The following is a 16,182-nucleotide window of genomic DNA, read 5'->3' on the forward strand; positions in this document are numbered from 1 at the left end:
ACCCTTCTCGAGATGTGCCATTTGAAAAGGAAGGCCTTTTAAAAAACCCCCTCACAGAATTACATCCTCACAAAACATTTACTGGATGCAATGACCCCCCTGAAAGCAGGCAGCCTGCTCACCATAAAACGTCAGCTGTCCTCGTGCCACGTTCTTCCCTCTCACGTTTTCAGCCACACATTCGTAGAGTCCAGCATCTTCCTGCTGAAAATTTGGGATTTCGAGGAGTCCGCTCGATCTGTGCCTCCTGGCCTTCCTGGGGATCTGTTTCCCATCTGCCCTCCTCCAGCTGATTGTAGGAACTGGGCTAAATAAGAAAAATAAAGCAAAATAAAGCTTGCAGGAAAAGCTCCTGTCAACTTAACTCTGTCTCATGTTTGAGGATGATGAAGTCGTGGCCAGTGTGAAGGCTCTGGCACAGGACTTGGGACTATTTTATTATGGGTAGGTTATATATAACATAAATATAGATACATTTACCAATAAAGTATTGCTCACAGAGCCTTAAAACCAGGAGATTTTATATTATAAAAATGCTGGGTTTGACGCAGTTCTGCTGTGACAATACAGTCATTTTAGGGGGGGGGAGGCCCTGGCACAGGTTGCCCAGAGAAGTTGTGGCTGCCCCTGGATCCCTGGAAGTGTCCAAGGCCAGGCTGGACAGGGCTTGGAGCAACCTGGGCTAGTGGAAGGTGTCCCTGCCCATGGCAGGGGGTGGAATGGGATGATCCTTAAAACCCCTTCCAACCCAACCCATTCCATGATTCTATGATCATTTTCCTCAGTCCAAACATTTTGAAAGTGTTGTCAGTGTTTACTCATGAAACCCAAGATGTGTTTTAAGTGTTATATGAGACCTCAACACAGGAGATGCCCAAAGACATCTTCCCAGATTAAGTTCCATCTCTCTTCCTCGAGAATTTATATTTTTGGTGAGCTGAGCTCCTGCTCCCAAAGCCCTCTGTGGGATATGAAAACTGGCAGTAAGTAACTCCTGCTGAGGGAAGTGAATCATTAGGAACTGCTGCAAACTCCACAACACAGGGCTACGAGAGTGAGAAGCTGGAGGAATAATAATAATAATAATGGATCAAACTTACTTCCCCAAGGCAAAGCACTCCAGTTTCACCGTTGTTCCTTTGGCAGATGGAACCGTTTCTGGGAACTGCACTTCTATTTTTGGCTCATACTCTCCCATCACCCCTGTGAACATAAAAGAGATGCTAAGGCTTGGTTGAATTTCTGCAGTAAATTCACAAGTGTTCCCGTGCCAGCACAGAGCTGTTCTATACATCATTACTTGCCCAATTAATCCATTCATTTTAAACATGGCCTGTTCCTAACAGCCGTGGAGTGGGGGCTCTTTTCCCATTTACTGCCAGAGGAGAATCTGAACCAGCTCTCCACACCATCTGCCAAAGATTAAAATCTCTTCATGGCTCTGTTGCTCTTCGCTTTTGAATATTCAGGATTTTTGCAGGTAACTCGTGAAATAAGGAAAGCAATAACAAGGGAGGTTCAGCACCTTCTAGAAAATGAAATGTGGAACAAACAGCCATTAGGAAAAGTTTTAAAAGCACTGGAGTTAATAGAGGTTTCTATTAACTCCAAGGATTTCGATGTGCAGAGATCATCTACTCTTCGGGCAATTTCTTTATTTTTACTGCCCCAGTAAATCACGGAGCGTGGCAGCCTCTTTATGAAATTGTGTTTAAAAATTTGTGCACATAAAAAGGCCATTACACTCGTGATAAATGGCTACATTTCTAGTCACTGTACGGCCTTAAACCCCGCACATATAATTTCCCCAATAGTGATTATCAGCTAATTGATGATTGCAGTTTAAATCTCAACAGTGTGGAGCTTCCTGGCCCTTGGCCAAGGGAGGAGCAGTGCTGGGTCAGATGAATCCCACAAATACAGGATCGAGACAGCACAAGGGATACAGAGATGGGATAACAGGAGGCTGCAGAGATATTCAGGTGCTGGGTGGCCTGTAATTGCTGTGCTGCTCTCTGACCCCCTGATTTGCAAAGATGATGCCAAAACCCCCTTTTTTCTTTAACTTTTCACAGTTAAAAGCTGAAAATACTCAGTGTGAGGCTTACATCAAGACTGCCTTTCCCTGCTGACCTGAATATTACCTGTTCTGATGCAACAGCAGGTGACATCACCTTCCTTCCAATGCATTAATTGCAAATAAGTGTTGCTGATGGATTCTATAAAGAGTGGCTGCTGCACGGCCTCAGTCATCAAAACTAAATGCATTTATTAAAAATACAAATACTCCCCCAATGGGAGGGAGGAAAACCAGCTTTTTTTTCCCCCTTCTCTTCACTCACACCTTTTTCTGTTCCCATTTCTTTGCCTTGGCTTGGGACTGGAGAGCTCTAATCCCAGGGTGACATAACCCCACACTGGGATGGAAACTACAGCTGCCTGGGGCTGCAGGACATCAGCTCCAGCCACTGCTACCCACAGCCCTGCACTCTGGCCTCTGGCAACCTCACTGCAAGCTCCAACCACCTAAAAATCAGGACTTCTACCTGGAAAAATCACAAGGCTCCCTCTACAATGATAACCTACCCACATATATATATATAGGGTATGATGTGAGTCTGGCTGTCCCTGCTCAAAAGGAGCAACACTGTGCACTTCAGACATCTCCATCCTGAATCCAAGAGCATTTCCATGAAGACAATCCTTATTTTTCCTGCTGTTCCTGGGTGATTTAACATCTGACTTAGCTGTGTAGGTGGCAAGGCTGGAGGAAGAAATAAAGGGCTAAGATAACCCGGGGTTTGGGGCTCGGTGTCACGGCACATCAGATGCTCGATGTGTTTGCATTTCAGAGGCTTTTGTATCTTCCAATTTCAAGGCTTAAAAACGTGCTTTTGGATGAAAGTCCCAGGAATTCAGAAGGAAGCTAATTTGTCTGAGGAGATGATATGCATTTCCTGACAACACCTGTGAAATGTTAGAGTTTAATTGGCCCATCCAGCTGCTGCTGATGGTAATTTTATTCCAGAACTATTTCAGTTCTTTCCTACTGTTACTGTTGTAATTCTCATGTCAAAAATCCGAAGCACATTTTAAAGAGAAGCAGTGAAGTACTGCAGGAGCAGTGGCTCTCAACACCTGGATGCTCCCAGCTTTGGGGTGGGATGGTGCAGAGGCTCCCAAAGGTGGTGCAGGAGGGATGGCACCCCAGGTATCCACTGCTCTTCTAAGGGGGAAAAAGGTGCAGAGACAGGTTTTTATTAAATGGAGAAGGCAGGTTTGCTCCCTTTCCTCCTCTCCCTCCAGTCCACATCCCTCAGTGAGCTGCCAGAAGGCTTGTCTGGCATCAAATTTGAATTCCATTTCTTCTGAGCTACAGTAATTCTCCAATCCTAGTGGAAACCTTATTTCAGGCTTTAGGATCATTCTTGTTCTTTGGTGTCACAAAAATAGCTCAGAGAGTCCCTTCTCCACAATGGGAGGTACCAGCTGGTCGTGTCAGGACTAACTCCAATCCATGCAGAACCCAAGCCAAAACCAAACTTTAACTCCTTGGGAACTCTAAAAAAACATAAAATCTTTTACATTTTCCTTTTATACACCAGCACTTACATGATGTGAAAGGGAGAGCTGCTTGACATTCCTATGTGGAATATGGGTACACTTTCCAGGACAGGTCCCAAACCATAAATGTGCAGGTTTTGGCAATGCTACATTTACATGATATAGTGTATTTATATACTTTTCCACCTGCACTGCAAACGCCCTCACTGCCACAAATGGGTAGAGCTACATGGAAATATTTAAACAGAGGGTGACAACATGCATTTGTGAGATGGGAATTAAGAGGGATAGAGGAATTCCATCCTTTTCCCAGCACACACTGCACTTTGTACCCTGCATTTATCACCAGCAATAACCTCTGTCTGCAGGAGCAGAGCCTGAGCTCCCGGTGACCGTGGCAGCTGTTCCTACCTCCATCCCATAACCAGCTACGATATTCATCTCTCCAAGGAGGAAAAGCTGTCTGAGGATAACTAATGGGATAAGAGGCACCTTCTGATTCCACAGCACAGAGACAGGGAAGGGACCCCAGTCCTGCCAAGGAGAGCACGTCCCGCTGGTTACAAAAAGCTGCAGCAAAAACTATCAGGAAATCTCTGGAGCCTCACAGCAGAAAACAGGGAAAAGAGGAGCACAAAAGGAGCAGGTGGGGAAAGCAATCTGCCCACAGGATCTGATTTCATCCCCTACAGCTGCACCTTTTCCTCTTGCAGCTTCCAGCTCAGCAGTCTGGCACTGTAAAGCAGGCAGTGCTCTAAAAACCACACGGAAAGGCTGCTCGGCCAGGCTGGTTGTGCTCAGGTAAAGTAACCATGACAAGGACAGCAGCTATTGGATGCAAAAAGCCTAAATGACTCACAACTGAGGCTACAAAAATTACTGCCATAAACTGAAGAAATGTGAAAAGAAACCTTGGGGTTCCTGCAGATGAGATTTCAGCCCCACACATCCCACCCTGCACCAAGAGCTGCGCTGGGAATGAGGGCTGTGCCTCAGTCCATGGAATCACAGGCTGGTTTGTGTTGGAAGGAACCTTAAAGATCATCCAGTTCCACCCCCTTCCACTAGCCCAGGTTGCTCCAAGCCCCATCCAACCTGGCCTTGGACACTCCCAGGGATGGGGCAGCCACAGCTGCTCTGGGCACCCTGTGCCAGGGCCTCCCCACCCTCACAAGGAAGGATTCCTTCCTAATCTAATCCTGTCCTTTGTCAGTTTAAAGCCATTACTCCTTGTTCTAGCACTACACACCCTTGAAAAAGTCCCTCTCCAGCACTTCCAGCCAAGTAGGGTTTGCAAAAATGTCCTATTACTGGAGTACTTAAAAATCTTCTTCAACACTTAAATTGTTAGCATGAAGCAATCTTAACTATTCCTTTTTGACTTTCCCCATTCCCCATCCACAGGAATTGTGTCAACATGATGGGAACAGTGATGGGCAGGAGGCTGCAGCAATGAGCCCTGGTTTTAAAAGCAAGGAATTTTGGTCAAATACCATTATGTGACAACAGATCTTCTTCTAGAAGAAGTTGCTAATAATGCATTTCTATTTCAGGAAAAAATGTCCTATCTGTTATCCTTTAAACCTGACACATTTTAATTAATTTTAATTGTAAATTAACACGTAAATTTATTTTTCTTATCTTCACAAAAATGACGACGATACAAATCAATTGTCTGTATAAATTTAGAAATCTTCTTTTGCTTTCTTCTTGCTTTTTTGTATTATTCCACAGACTACTAAAAATAGCCCTAATTCTGCTGGGAAATACAGCCTGAGCTCACAGTTACCGAAACAACAAAGTTCTTTTGTTCACTTTCAGGCTGCAGAAAATGAGCACAACTGGTATATCCAGACTCTAAAATCCATTTTGTTTCCTGTCTTTTGCCAACTCTCACCACGTATTTCTTTTATAATTATTGCCTGACACTGAGAGTTGTTCCCAGTGGAGGGAAGAGCAACCTTGGCCACAGCATCCTTAAATCCCACAGCTGGCCATGACTTTGATCCCCAGCAAGAGCAGAGGTCTGCAGCCTCACTGTGAAGGGGAAAAACCTCTCCCTTTACCCCGATGTAAATATTTCAGGCCATTTCTTAATTTCTGGGGGACAGCCAGTCAAAAAAAAAGTGCAGGACAACACCTCCAAGCCCAGCTGGGGATTCTCTGTCCCAGTCCTACCGTCGTTCCTGAGGATGAGGGGGGTGGGGGGGCCCAGGACCTTGCTGTTGGTCACGGTGTTGGTCACCACACAGGTGTAGTTGCCCACGTCCGAGGCCTCCACCTTGGCGATGTAGAGGTTGCCCGTCTCCTGCGACACGAAGCGCCGGCTGTCCTGGTGCACGAAGGTCGGGTACTCGTTGAAGATCCAAGCGTAGGTGAGCTCTGGAAGCACAGGGTTGGTTAGGAAAACTGGAGATATCACACCCCACAAAATGATCCTCATGGCTACAAATACAGGTTTCCAAGTGTGACACCTCTGAGCCTGCACACAGATCTCGTGTTCTTGTCACTCCTCCAAGTTCTCTCACAATGCGATGCACTTCACAAGAATGTCACCTTTCTGTCGTGAACATTTCAACCTGACTCGTGACAGAATATGATGTATTTTACAAGAGTCTCACCTTTTTGTCATGAACATTTCAACTTGATTCATGACTTCTTTCATTCCTCCTTGTTAATTTTTTTTCCCTTCGAAGACAGCCGGGAGGAGGATCTGCCGAGCCCTGTCATCACCCACTGTATGTTTTATTCCTTGGGAATTCCCGAATCAGCAAAAAACTGAACACTAAATTAAGCAGCTGTAATCTTCTATGTGACTAATTAGACAGTGCTCTGTGTTTTATAAGGCATCTTTGGAAGTTTATTTGGGCAATAAAACAAGAAGTGAGAGAGATGTCGCGGCGGCTGCAGAGTTTGTGGGTGAGGTTAATGCAACATAACCCTGTTACATCTGCCCAAGTCACACTGACAAAGCTTGGGGAACTAAAGTGGCTACAAGATTGCTGCAGTTTTCTAAGGGCACACTAATTATACTAAAAATCATACTTTTATTTTAATACTCTAATGAGTCGTAACTGTAATTGACCCCAACTCCCATTAAGTACTTCGGGAAATATATTCTGCCCTCATGTTCCACTGTTTACTGGGAGAAGTGGCAGAATGCAGATTGTTGGCTTTTATTTATTTATTTCTAATGACAGGATTCTGAAATGCCTGCTCAGACTTTTAGGAAGATATGATAATTATGTTTATGAGGGAATATCTAATCATCATATTTACACGTGCATCTCATTATAAGGAGCCTCATGCTGATGTCAAGAGGATACTCAGAGCAAATAAGGTGCCACTTCTCAGTCAGCTTATTATTTGCTGCAAGTAGTTAAGTGGTTGTTTTTTGGGGTTTGTGGTTTTTTTTTTTTTAAATTTACTCTTGATGAACAATTATGTTGCTCCTCCAGAAGCAGCCAGCAACAGGCAAACAAACATCACTGCCCCGGGATGCACAGAGGTGTTGGAATTTGAGTGACTCTGCACACAGCAGGTTTGCACCAAAGCCCTCCTGAGCTCTTCAATATGACAACATTTTGCATTGACTGTGGAATGGTGAACTGACCACAGAAAAACACAGGATGGGAGGGTCTTTCTTGATCAACCCCTGTCCCCCATCCTCCCAAGGAGGTCACATTGTCCCGTTCATAATTATACCCTAAACCAGCAAGAGTTTTGGCTTCTGCTTCCCTGTATGAATTGATATGACTTTAATTGCTAAGAAGCCTCTAATTTCCAGGTTAAATATTTCATTGCTGTTCTATAGGTCTGCTCTTCTGGGTTAATGAGCCCTTTGGCTTGAAGAGTTCTTGCCTCTTTGCTGGTGAGAGCCATCGAGAGCCCTTGTGCCATCATTTCCAAGACAGCCTTTGCAACCCTATAATGGTTGGAGGAGCTTTTCCTCACCTCTGCCTTAGTTAAAAGTCTTGAATAATTGTGTCACTTGAGCTGAGTGCCAGCTTGGAAACCCCTGGTAAGCAGGTCACAGGCAAGCAGAAGGCAAATGGAAAGCTGTGCAATGGTGATGATCTGGGATCCCTCCAAACAGAGCAACCCAACACAGGGGGAACTAAAAGAGACCTATTTTTACGGTGCAAAACATCAAAATCTTCCCAAAAGCCATCTTCAAACCATTAATTTGGCTGCATAACACTGAGGAACATAGTAAAGAGCTGAAGCTGCAGCTCTGCCTTCCTTTCATCACAACAAATCACAAAGATATAACTGCCCAAAACACACAGAATTAGACTTTAGGAGCAGTCCTTTGCTATATAATACTTAAAACAACTGGGTAATTCTCTCTTTCTCTCTCTCAAATAACATGGGACTAATGGAATATAGAGCACAGGGAACAGCACAGACTAGAGCACCTCTAAGTGCATCTGCTTGTGCAGCAACATGTAAATAAATACTGTATCAAACTCCCTTTGATTTCCTTAGAGATCCCAGTGCAATATTTATGGCTTTTCAAACTTGACGGGTTTCTTTTGATAAGGTTTCACTTCCTAATTGCTCTGGAAGTGATAGACAGCTCACATCCCACAGGCAATTTGTAACAACTGTGTAAACAGACACTTAAAATACAGCCCGAGGTGGCGCGTGATGGAAATGTTTCCCAAAGTTACCACCACGGAGTCTTTGAGCACAAAGAACGAGCAGCAACGAGCACTTTGTGGTTTTCTAATTACACATTAGACTCTAATTCCTTCAGGAATTTATCACAAACTTCTCCTTTCTAATTTGGGGCCCTTGTCGTGTAATTTTTGCCTATTTTACCACGCTTTCCGTTTCCCCTTTGAAGCATATTCTAGTAGGTCTCTCAAACCTGGAATATAACAGGAAGATTTCGGACCTGGATGTGCTGGTTTTAAAGGAAAAGGGAAATTCCAGAAGCTGCAATCCCAGGCCAGCTGCAGAGCACCACCTTGACCACCCACTGCCCAAAGACCCAAAGGCTGTGCTGTGCTACCTTACTCTTCCTCATTGCCTGGAATTCCATGGTAGATCAGGATGAGATGCAGATTTTTGGATGGCAAATCTTCACTTCTGTAATGATTATCAGGACAAGAGGATGGAGAAGTTACTTGTACACTTGGTACAGATGCTCTCATAACACCAGATGGAAGACACTCAACCCCAAAACCTTCCTTGCTCCACAGACCACACAAAGAGCCTTTTTCATCCACACAAATCCTTGCTGATGGGCTACACAGCCTTGGCTCCCTGGAATACACATTCTACCATAGCAGGCAGATGCTGGAAGAAGGAAAAGTGGATTTCTTTTTGCCCAAGGAATGCAGGTTTCTGCACACAAGGTCACAAAGTGATGAATATTTGCTCTACCAAGGCACCAGAGATGGGGAAGACTGTCCTAAATTAGTTAATATCACTCATGTCTTCCAAAGGAGCCTGTGGAAAATTTGGGAAAAAGAGCAGTGGAGGTGACAGGCGTGGTAAAGCAGCTTGATTTGACTTTGAGCCAGCAATTAAAAAAGAAATAAATTACTCAAGGCACTGGAACACAGATTTAGGATGTTTAAGATCTGCCTCTCAAGTTTACTATCAGAATGCAGACAAACTCTTTTTCTCCCCCCAAAAAAGAAAAGTTCTGAGCCAATTTCCAGGTCACCAGCAGAGAAACCTGGAAAATGAGAGATGCAGAGATTTCTGGCAAAACCCACAGCCCTCTTGGGTCTGTTTTTCCTGATCACCTTCAGATCTCATCACTTTTCTAAAGCACTCAATGATAAACTCAATTAAAGTCTCCCTGTGCTGCCCCCAGAATATTCTGCTCAAGACGAGAAACAAAACTAAAGACACTTCATCTTTCAAACTTCTTCTAAATTACACCAAGCAGGGAAAAAAAGTTACTGAAAGCTGCACAGAAATTCTGCTACGAATAATTATTGTAATTAGACCTTATGGTTTTGCCAAAACAATGTTCTCTGGTCGCCTGTCTTGGGAAATTCATATATTTTTTCTTTGCCTTTAAGTACAAGAAACTCTTCTTGATTTTTTTTTTTTTTTAAAGTCTCTTCCATAAAGTCAGGGCTGCCACTTAAAAAGGTCTCTGGGGCTATTATGGGAAAAGCTATTAAAACATCAAGATTATGGTGACCATAAAGCTGAAGAGAAGAATGAAATTTTGGAATTAGTATTAGCCAAAAAATGGGGATCATTTATCATTTTTAATAAGAACAGTGTGGGTACAACACACTATTATTTTTTATAGGCTTTACTGACAGTTACAGAGATGAATCCAATCTTTAATGATTCCCATAATTCCTATGTTATCACCCACTATGTCACCCTCAAGTTGGACAGGCAGGAACTGCTCTTCTGTGTGAAACACAAGGTTTGCAGCATTTCCTGTCAATTGTGATGCACAAAAATTAGATTTCACTACGCATGGCAAGAAAACAAAACGAAATTAAGGAAATTAGGAAATCCTCCCTTTAAACTGTCCCAAGCAACCCAAATTATGGCTTCAAGGGTACATAATTTTGAGACATTCTGAAAGGAAAGGTGAGGTTCATCCCAGCATGTAACAAACAACAACACGTGAAGTTTTTCCTGGAGAGAAAGTTATTCCCTCAACTACTGCAGGGCACCTGGTGGTGGTGAGGAACTGGATTTAGCACTGTGATTTTATATGAATTAGCCAAGTTTCTTGGCTCTGTGTATTTTACTGTCTGGCTGGAAAGTGCCAAACATATTTATATATTAAATATATTTTATTGTATCCAGATACTATAATGTTTTATATCTCCAAATACTATTTTTTCCAATTAAATTGATTTTGTTTTATATTTCCAAATACTATAATGACATTTTGTGCAAACCCTCAATCATATCCATTGTTGTTGTTGAAACTTTTACAACATGGGAGCTGGAAAGGAAGCTCCAAGCACCACAACAAACTGCCTGGGGAAGGGGAAAAGAGGATTATCAGGGAAAGCTCCTCTCCACATCCCTCAATTCCCTTCTGCCAACTGCACTGTGGGTCCTGGAGTTTTGGGCCATTTTTCTCTCTCACAGTTTTATTTTAATAGCAAACTACATGAATTATACACTGTACGTATTTTTGGGGGGCCTCCAGACCGTTTCATTACCCTGCTAGAACACTGGATCAATTTTTTATCTTCCAGCCTTAAATAATCCCAAAATAATTTAAAGGAATCAACCTGGACAAAAAGCGTCGCCCGATAATTCTCCCCTTGGCTCTGTGCTCTGCCCTCTCCATCACACAGGGCTGCCCAGCTACACCACACCACGGCCCTGGGCCTCAAATGCAGGCTTTTATTAAAGGAATGATAAATAATGAACAAGATTAATCTGAGGTTAATAAATAATACATTTTTGGATGAACCCTCAGCTGTGCTAAGCCCGACGACACAGTTACTCAGCAGCCAGCCAGCAGTTTGCACACAGAGAAATGGACTGTCAGAAGTGTGTAAGAATGAGAAAAACGTACAAATTGCCCAATTTCTGTCTTAGATTCTTCCTCACAGCAATTTTCAATGCCTGCAGGGCCGTGTTTACTCCCCAGCCCCTCGACTCCACGCCTGCCCACTGTGTAGAGCTTCACCTACGGGTAATTAAAAGGGCAAGAGGTCTTCATTACCTGAAGCCTAATCAATAATCACCTGTATCTGCTGCATCTCCATTCTGGGTATCTCTAGAACAGTTAATATCTGATGGCTGTACACAGCTGACCTGGCTTATCTCTGAGGAGCAGCCTCCAGCCTCCAGCCCCAGTCGATGCCACGGCACCGGAGCGGTAACGACTGTTGCTCCGTGGCATGGGGGCATTCTGACAAAATTTAACCTAAAGTTCCCTCAGGGAGAGAAATCCACAGCAGCCTTTATCTGTGACTGAATAGAAAGTGTTATGAGATGGAGTCCTGGGCTGTTGTATTTGCTGCAGTTAAACACAGAGACCTATTTCGACAGCATCTGCCGGGCAGCAGGCGCCCTCCCGCCCCCTCACTGATTTAGGGCCAGCAATCTGGAAGAAACTGTTGGGTTTTTTACCTGACAAACTTAGCAAACTGTCTTACAGAAATTTACAGCTCAGCCCAGTCCTGTCTGAAAGGAAAACCCACCAACAAATCCAACCTGTATTTGTCATAAGGGCTTGATACCTTCTGAACCAGGTTTGGTGTTTGCTGGAATCAGTGAACCTTGCCCAGGATTAGACTTGATGCCACGTAGTTTCCTGCACCTCTGGTTTAAACTTCAATTTTTGGAGTTAGGCTCAAGCCAGCTGCTCTTGGACGAGGCTCTTGGGAAGGGTCAGTCCCCCCAGCCACGTCCCTTCCCGAGGGATTTCCAACCTGGAACTGCACCAACCAGGGATGATGCTGCAGACACCTGAAAAGTTGGGATGTTGGGCCTGCCAAGAGAGACAGTGATCCACTGAGGAAGGGAATTATCACAGAATTATGGAATGGGTTGGTTTGGAAGGAATCTGAAAGCTCATCCAGTCCCACCCCTTGCCATGGGCAGGGACACCTTCCACTATTCCATGTTGCCCCACACCCTGTCCAACCTGGCCTTGGACACTTCCAGGGATGGGGCTTTCAATTATGAATAAAAAACTTAGTTCTTCTAAGAACACTTCAATTCTGGAGCAAAACACCATCACCTCTGGCATCAAGGAGGTCCCAGAGATAGCCAAGGCAGCTGATTTATGGTGAAATCAAGATTTCAGGAAAACCTAATGAGCATGTAAGGTAACGTGCCACATAACCCCATCAAATCAACCTTTAAAAAGAGCAACAACACAGAAAGCTCTCACAAGTGGGTGAACAGCTATGGATTTGCTACAGCCTTCACTCCTACTAATCACCAACACCCTACTCATGAAAGCCAGGAGATGCACCCTTGCTCTCCTGTGGCACTGATTCAAGCCTGGATGATTTCACATCTTTTACCCACTGAGCAATGTATAGATCTGTGTGATGCTCTCTCTGCTTGTAAGTTCATTTCAACGAGGAAATTCCGGTACTAATAAAAAGAATAACAGCTTGTTATGGCCCAGAGAGTGGCATCAACATCCTCCCAAAGAAACACTCATCCTCACCTGACAGCCAGAGATAAACATCTCCATGGCAGATCCTGTCAGCAGCAAATGGAAAGAGGGGAGAGAGGAGAGATTGGACAGAAAAAAAAAAAGGATAAAAAGGGGCTGGACTGAAGCTGCTAATTATGGGAAAATATCAAATGAGAATAAACAACACTGTAAGCTAGGCATGTGCAGACACAAAGCTTACACTGATTTTTAATTCTGCACTGCAGTTTTGCTGTGAGAGATTCAGTGGTTGCTGATACTCTCCAGGCTCGAGTTACATAAAGTGCTCCACACACCACCTGAAGGAATGACTCACAGATTTAATCCAGCAGTTTGTTTTCTGTTTGAAGTCAGACAGAGTTAGCCTAAAATCTTTTTTTGTGTGCACTTGCTTCACTAAAGCTAAAGGTCCCTGGGCTTGTTTTAAAACATATTTCAATGTGACCCAGCTAATCCTTTAATACCAGCTTTCAGTACCTTTGATCAGCCTCTTACTGGAGCTATAAGAGATTAGATCAAACCTTAAAAAGGAGAAAAAAACAAACTTGGTTGCAGAGAATTTTCTTACTGCAGTGAATTAATATCATGATCAAGTCCAAGGCTGAAATATCTGCCCAAACAGCGTGGGGGGTATGTCCTTTAGGGCACTGCTGTGGCACTTGCCTGTAGTACACAGGAAAACACCCATTCTCTTCACATATTTGATAGATAAACAGGGTTTTGATAGATAAACAGGGTTTTGATATCTACCAGCTGAAACCATCATCAGGGTTGCACATTTATCCTCTCGTTCAAACAAATCATGGTCACATATTTAGACATTCCACATGTGTGAGGGAACAGCAAATGCCCAAACCAATACTCCCATGTGTTTTCCAACAACAGAACATCACTCCCACAGGAATGAGGGTTCACTAGTCCAGGTCTATTGGCTTTAACAACACAGCACGTGCACCCGGGGGTGTGGAAACCCAAATTTGGTTGCAGAAGTGGAGATAAACCAATGCCAATCAACAAACATTCTGCTGTGAGAGCAGGTCACAGCCCTTGCTGCTTCTGAGAGCTTTGCAGAGACCAGCTGGAGCTGGGTCTGGAGGGAAAGGGTGGTTGCACCAGGTTAGCAGAGCCTGGGAGCAAGACTCTGATCTCTAATTTATTTTATAAAGAGATCACAAGACGTTACACTTTCAGTAAATGCCTATTGACTGGATCTTGTCAGACGACAGATTTCACTCATCTGCAGCCAAGCCCTGCCTGCTCTACCCCCTTTCAATCCCATTTCAATCTTCATTTAGTGCTGCCTGCAATCGAGCAGGGGAATGAACCACATGACTGGCTCGCAGATGATTTCTTTTTAAAGATGTCATGAGCTGTCACTGATAAATAAAAAATCCATTAATGTCATGTTCCTTATTATTTTGGTATTTCCAAGGTCTTTACTGGAGAGTTGAGCCTCTTCCCATCCAGTTCTCTGTGTTACAGACCCCAGACATCCTCCCCTGTCCATGACACCCAGATGGGGCATCAACATGGAATGGCAGGTGATGGCAACACTGAAGGTGATAAATCACATATACCAGTTGAAAAATCTGGGTCCAAACTCCTGTGCCAACATCTGTTCTTGCCTGTGACCCTGTTTTGCAACTCGAAATTTCTCCCTGCTGAAATGAGGCAGATCATATACACACCAACTCAGGTGCTTAAATTAGTGTAAATCTATAATGAGCTTGGCATTTGTGCTATTAGAAATATTTGTAATTTCATAAATCTCTCAATTAAAACAGCACTGCATGTTCCCTGTGCTGTCAGAAACACCAAGCCAAAGCACTCCCAAATTAGAGGAGAATTTATCCTTATCCCTTATCCTCAAATATGTTGATAAACTTGTGCACAAACTGAATCAGCACTTTTAGAGAAAGGATTATGTCAGATTAATTTTAATCTAATCCATTTCTATCTCCTGAGCAGCTTTTTACTTCTTGCTTTAAATAATTTAAACGGTGACTGTGGCACAGCATAAAAAATAAATGATGGGAGATGCACTTTAAATGGAAGTTACAACTCTCAATCACTTTTTATTTAAATGAGAGTTTCATATGCCTGATTTTAAGTTTAATGAAGCCCATTTTTGCTGAACTGTAATAATCCTCCCCACGTGGAACCAGACCCAGACGGATGACGCTCTCCTGCAGCTCCATGTCTGACTCACCTACTCTGTAAGTGCTCTGCAAAGAGACACCCTGGGTGAATTTGGGGCTGTCAAATGTTGACACTTCTTTCTTTGGACTCGGGAATTTTCCTGCTGTATGAGGACATGTGAGTGACAGCCACTGTTAAGAGGAAAAACTGATTAATTCTGATATTTTTGTTGTTGTGCTGTTTGTTCTGATTATGGTCTTCTCCATCTCCCACACATCCCATGAACATCCCCCCATCCAGTGAGCAATGCCAAGGAAATCCTGGTTGAACTTCACACATTCCCACCCCAGGAAAGACACCTGTGAGCTGTGGGGCCCAAACTCATGGGAACACCACCTTGCTGGGGCATTTTCCTGCTTGTTTGGAAATCGAGCCTTCCCTCCATCATTCCCTGCATCCTGCAAGCAGAACCATCCATGAATAACTCACAGCAGTTTAACTCCTGGCCGTGATCCAGAGAGGTTTGCAGCACCTCCTGGTTCACCTCTGCCAACATTGACCCCACTGCCACAGTCAAACAGGTCAGATGCATCACTGACTCATCCTAATGCAAAATATTTCTCTGATTCCTTTTCCTTTTCCTTTCCCAGCCAGTTTACCTGCTCATATTTTCACTCCAGCCTCTGGAGTGATCCATGACAGGCTGCTCACTGACCTTGCAGCACTTTGACAAGTAGTTGAACCAACTTACAACCAGCTTAGCAGATTTTTTGCTTGGTTTCCTAGAGAAATGGAGCTTTTACAAGCATGGTGCCCACCCAGCTGTGAGATACTCCTCTCTAAATTAGCTTCTCACTAATTGGAACCAAATCTGACCGAGCAGCAAAGGCTTACAAGACATTCAGACAGGAGAGAAAGAGGAGAAACTACGAATCCCTTAACAAGGAGAGGGCAGGGGTAGCTCAGCCCTTCATGAATCTGCTTGGCAAGAGGCACCTGCCCCATCCTGGGCATACAGGCTGTGGAAGAAGCACATTTCTAAAAAGCACTGGGTATCCCACACTGAAAGAAACAGCAGGAAAATAAAGGCTGAAAATGAGGGTTACTGTCATGAAGTGGGGGCCAAAAAATGCTCCAGGATGTAAGAAATATACCAGGAGAAGCATTCTTATCCCAACAAATAAGTAACCTTCCATCCCTCTGAATTGGGAATGGAAATCATCCAACTGGCAGTTGGGCTTGATGTTCCTTGTGGGTCCCTCCCAGCTCAGGATATTCTGTAATTCTACCAAACATGCCACAAATAAAAGATCAGGTACTGACAATCTGATTTAACACTGAGGGGAAGACGTTTTTCA

At 43.8% G+C, this 16,182-nt stretch overlaps 1 protein-coding gene across 3 annotated transcripts in view; it reads right to left on the reverse strand.

Moving 5' to 3' along the window:
* The window catches only part of LOC135420128 (contactin-4), a 283,517-nt gene that overhangs the window by 67,855 nt on the left and 199,480 nt on the right, over positions 1-16,182 (reverse strand). For all 3 annotated transcript variants that reach the window (XM_064667147.1, XM_064667145.1, XM_064667146.1), the window contains 3 exons: positions 5,743-5,946; positions 1,101-1,203; positions 123-307 (listed from right to left, as the gene is read on the reverse strand). In XM_064667147.1, coding sequence (XP_064523217.1) covers positions 123-307; positions 1,101-1,203; positions 5,743-5,946 — 492 coding nt within the window. The remainder of the gene's footprint in view (positions 1-122; positions 308-1,100; positions 1,204-5,742; positions 5,947-16,182) is intronic.

Source organism: Pseudopipra pipra, chromosome 11, assembly GCF_036250125.1.
Source record: "Pseudopipra pipra isolate bDixPip1 chromosome 11, bDixPip1.hap1, whole genome shotgun sequence".
NCBI lineage: Eukaryota > Metazoa > Chordata > Aves > Passeriformes > Pipridae > Pseudopipra > Pseudopipra pipra.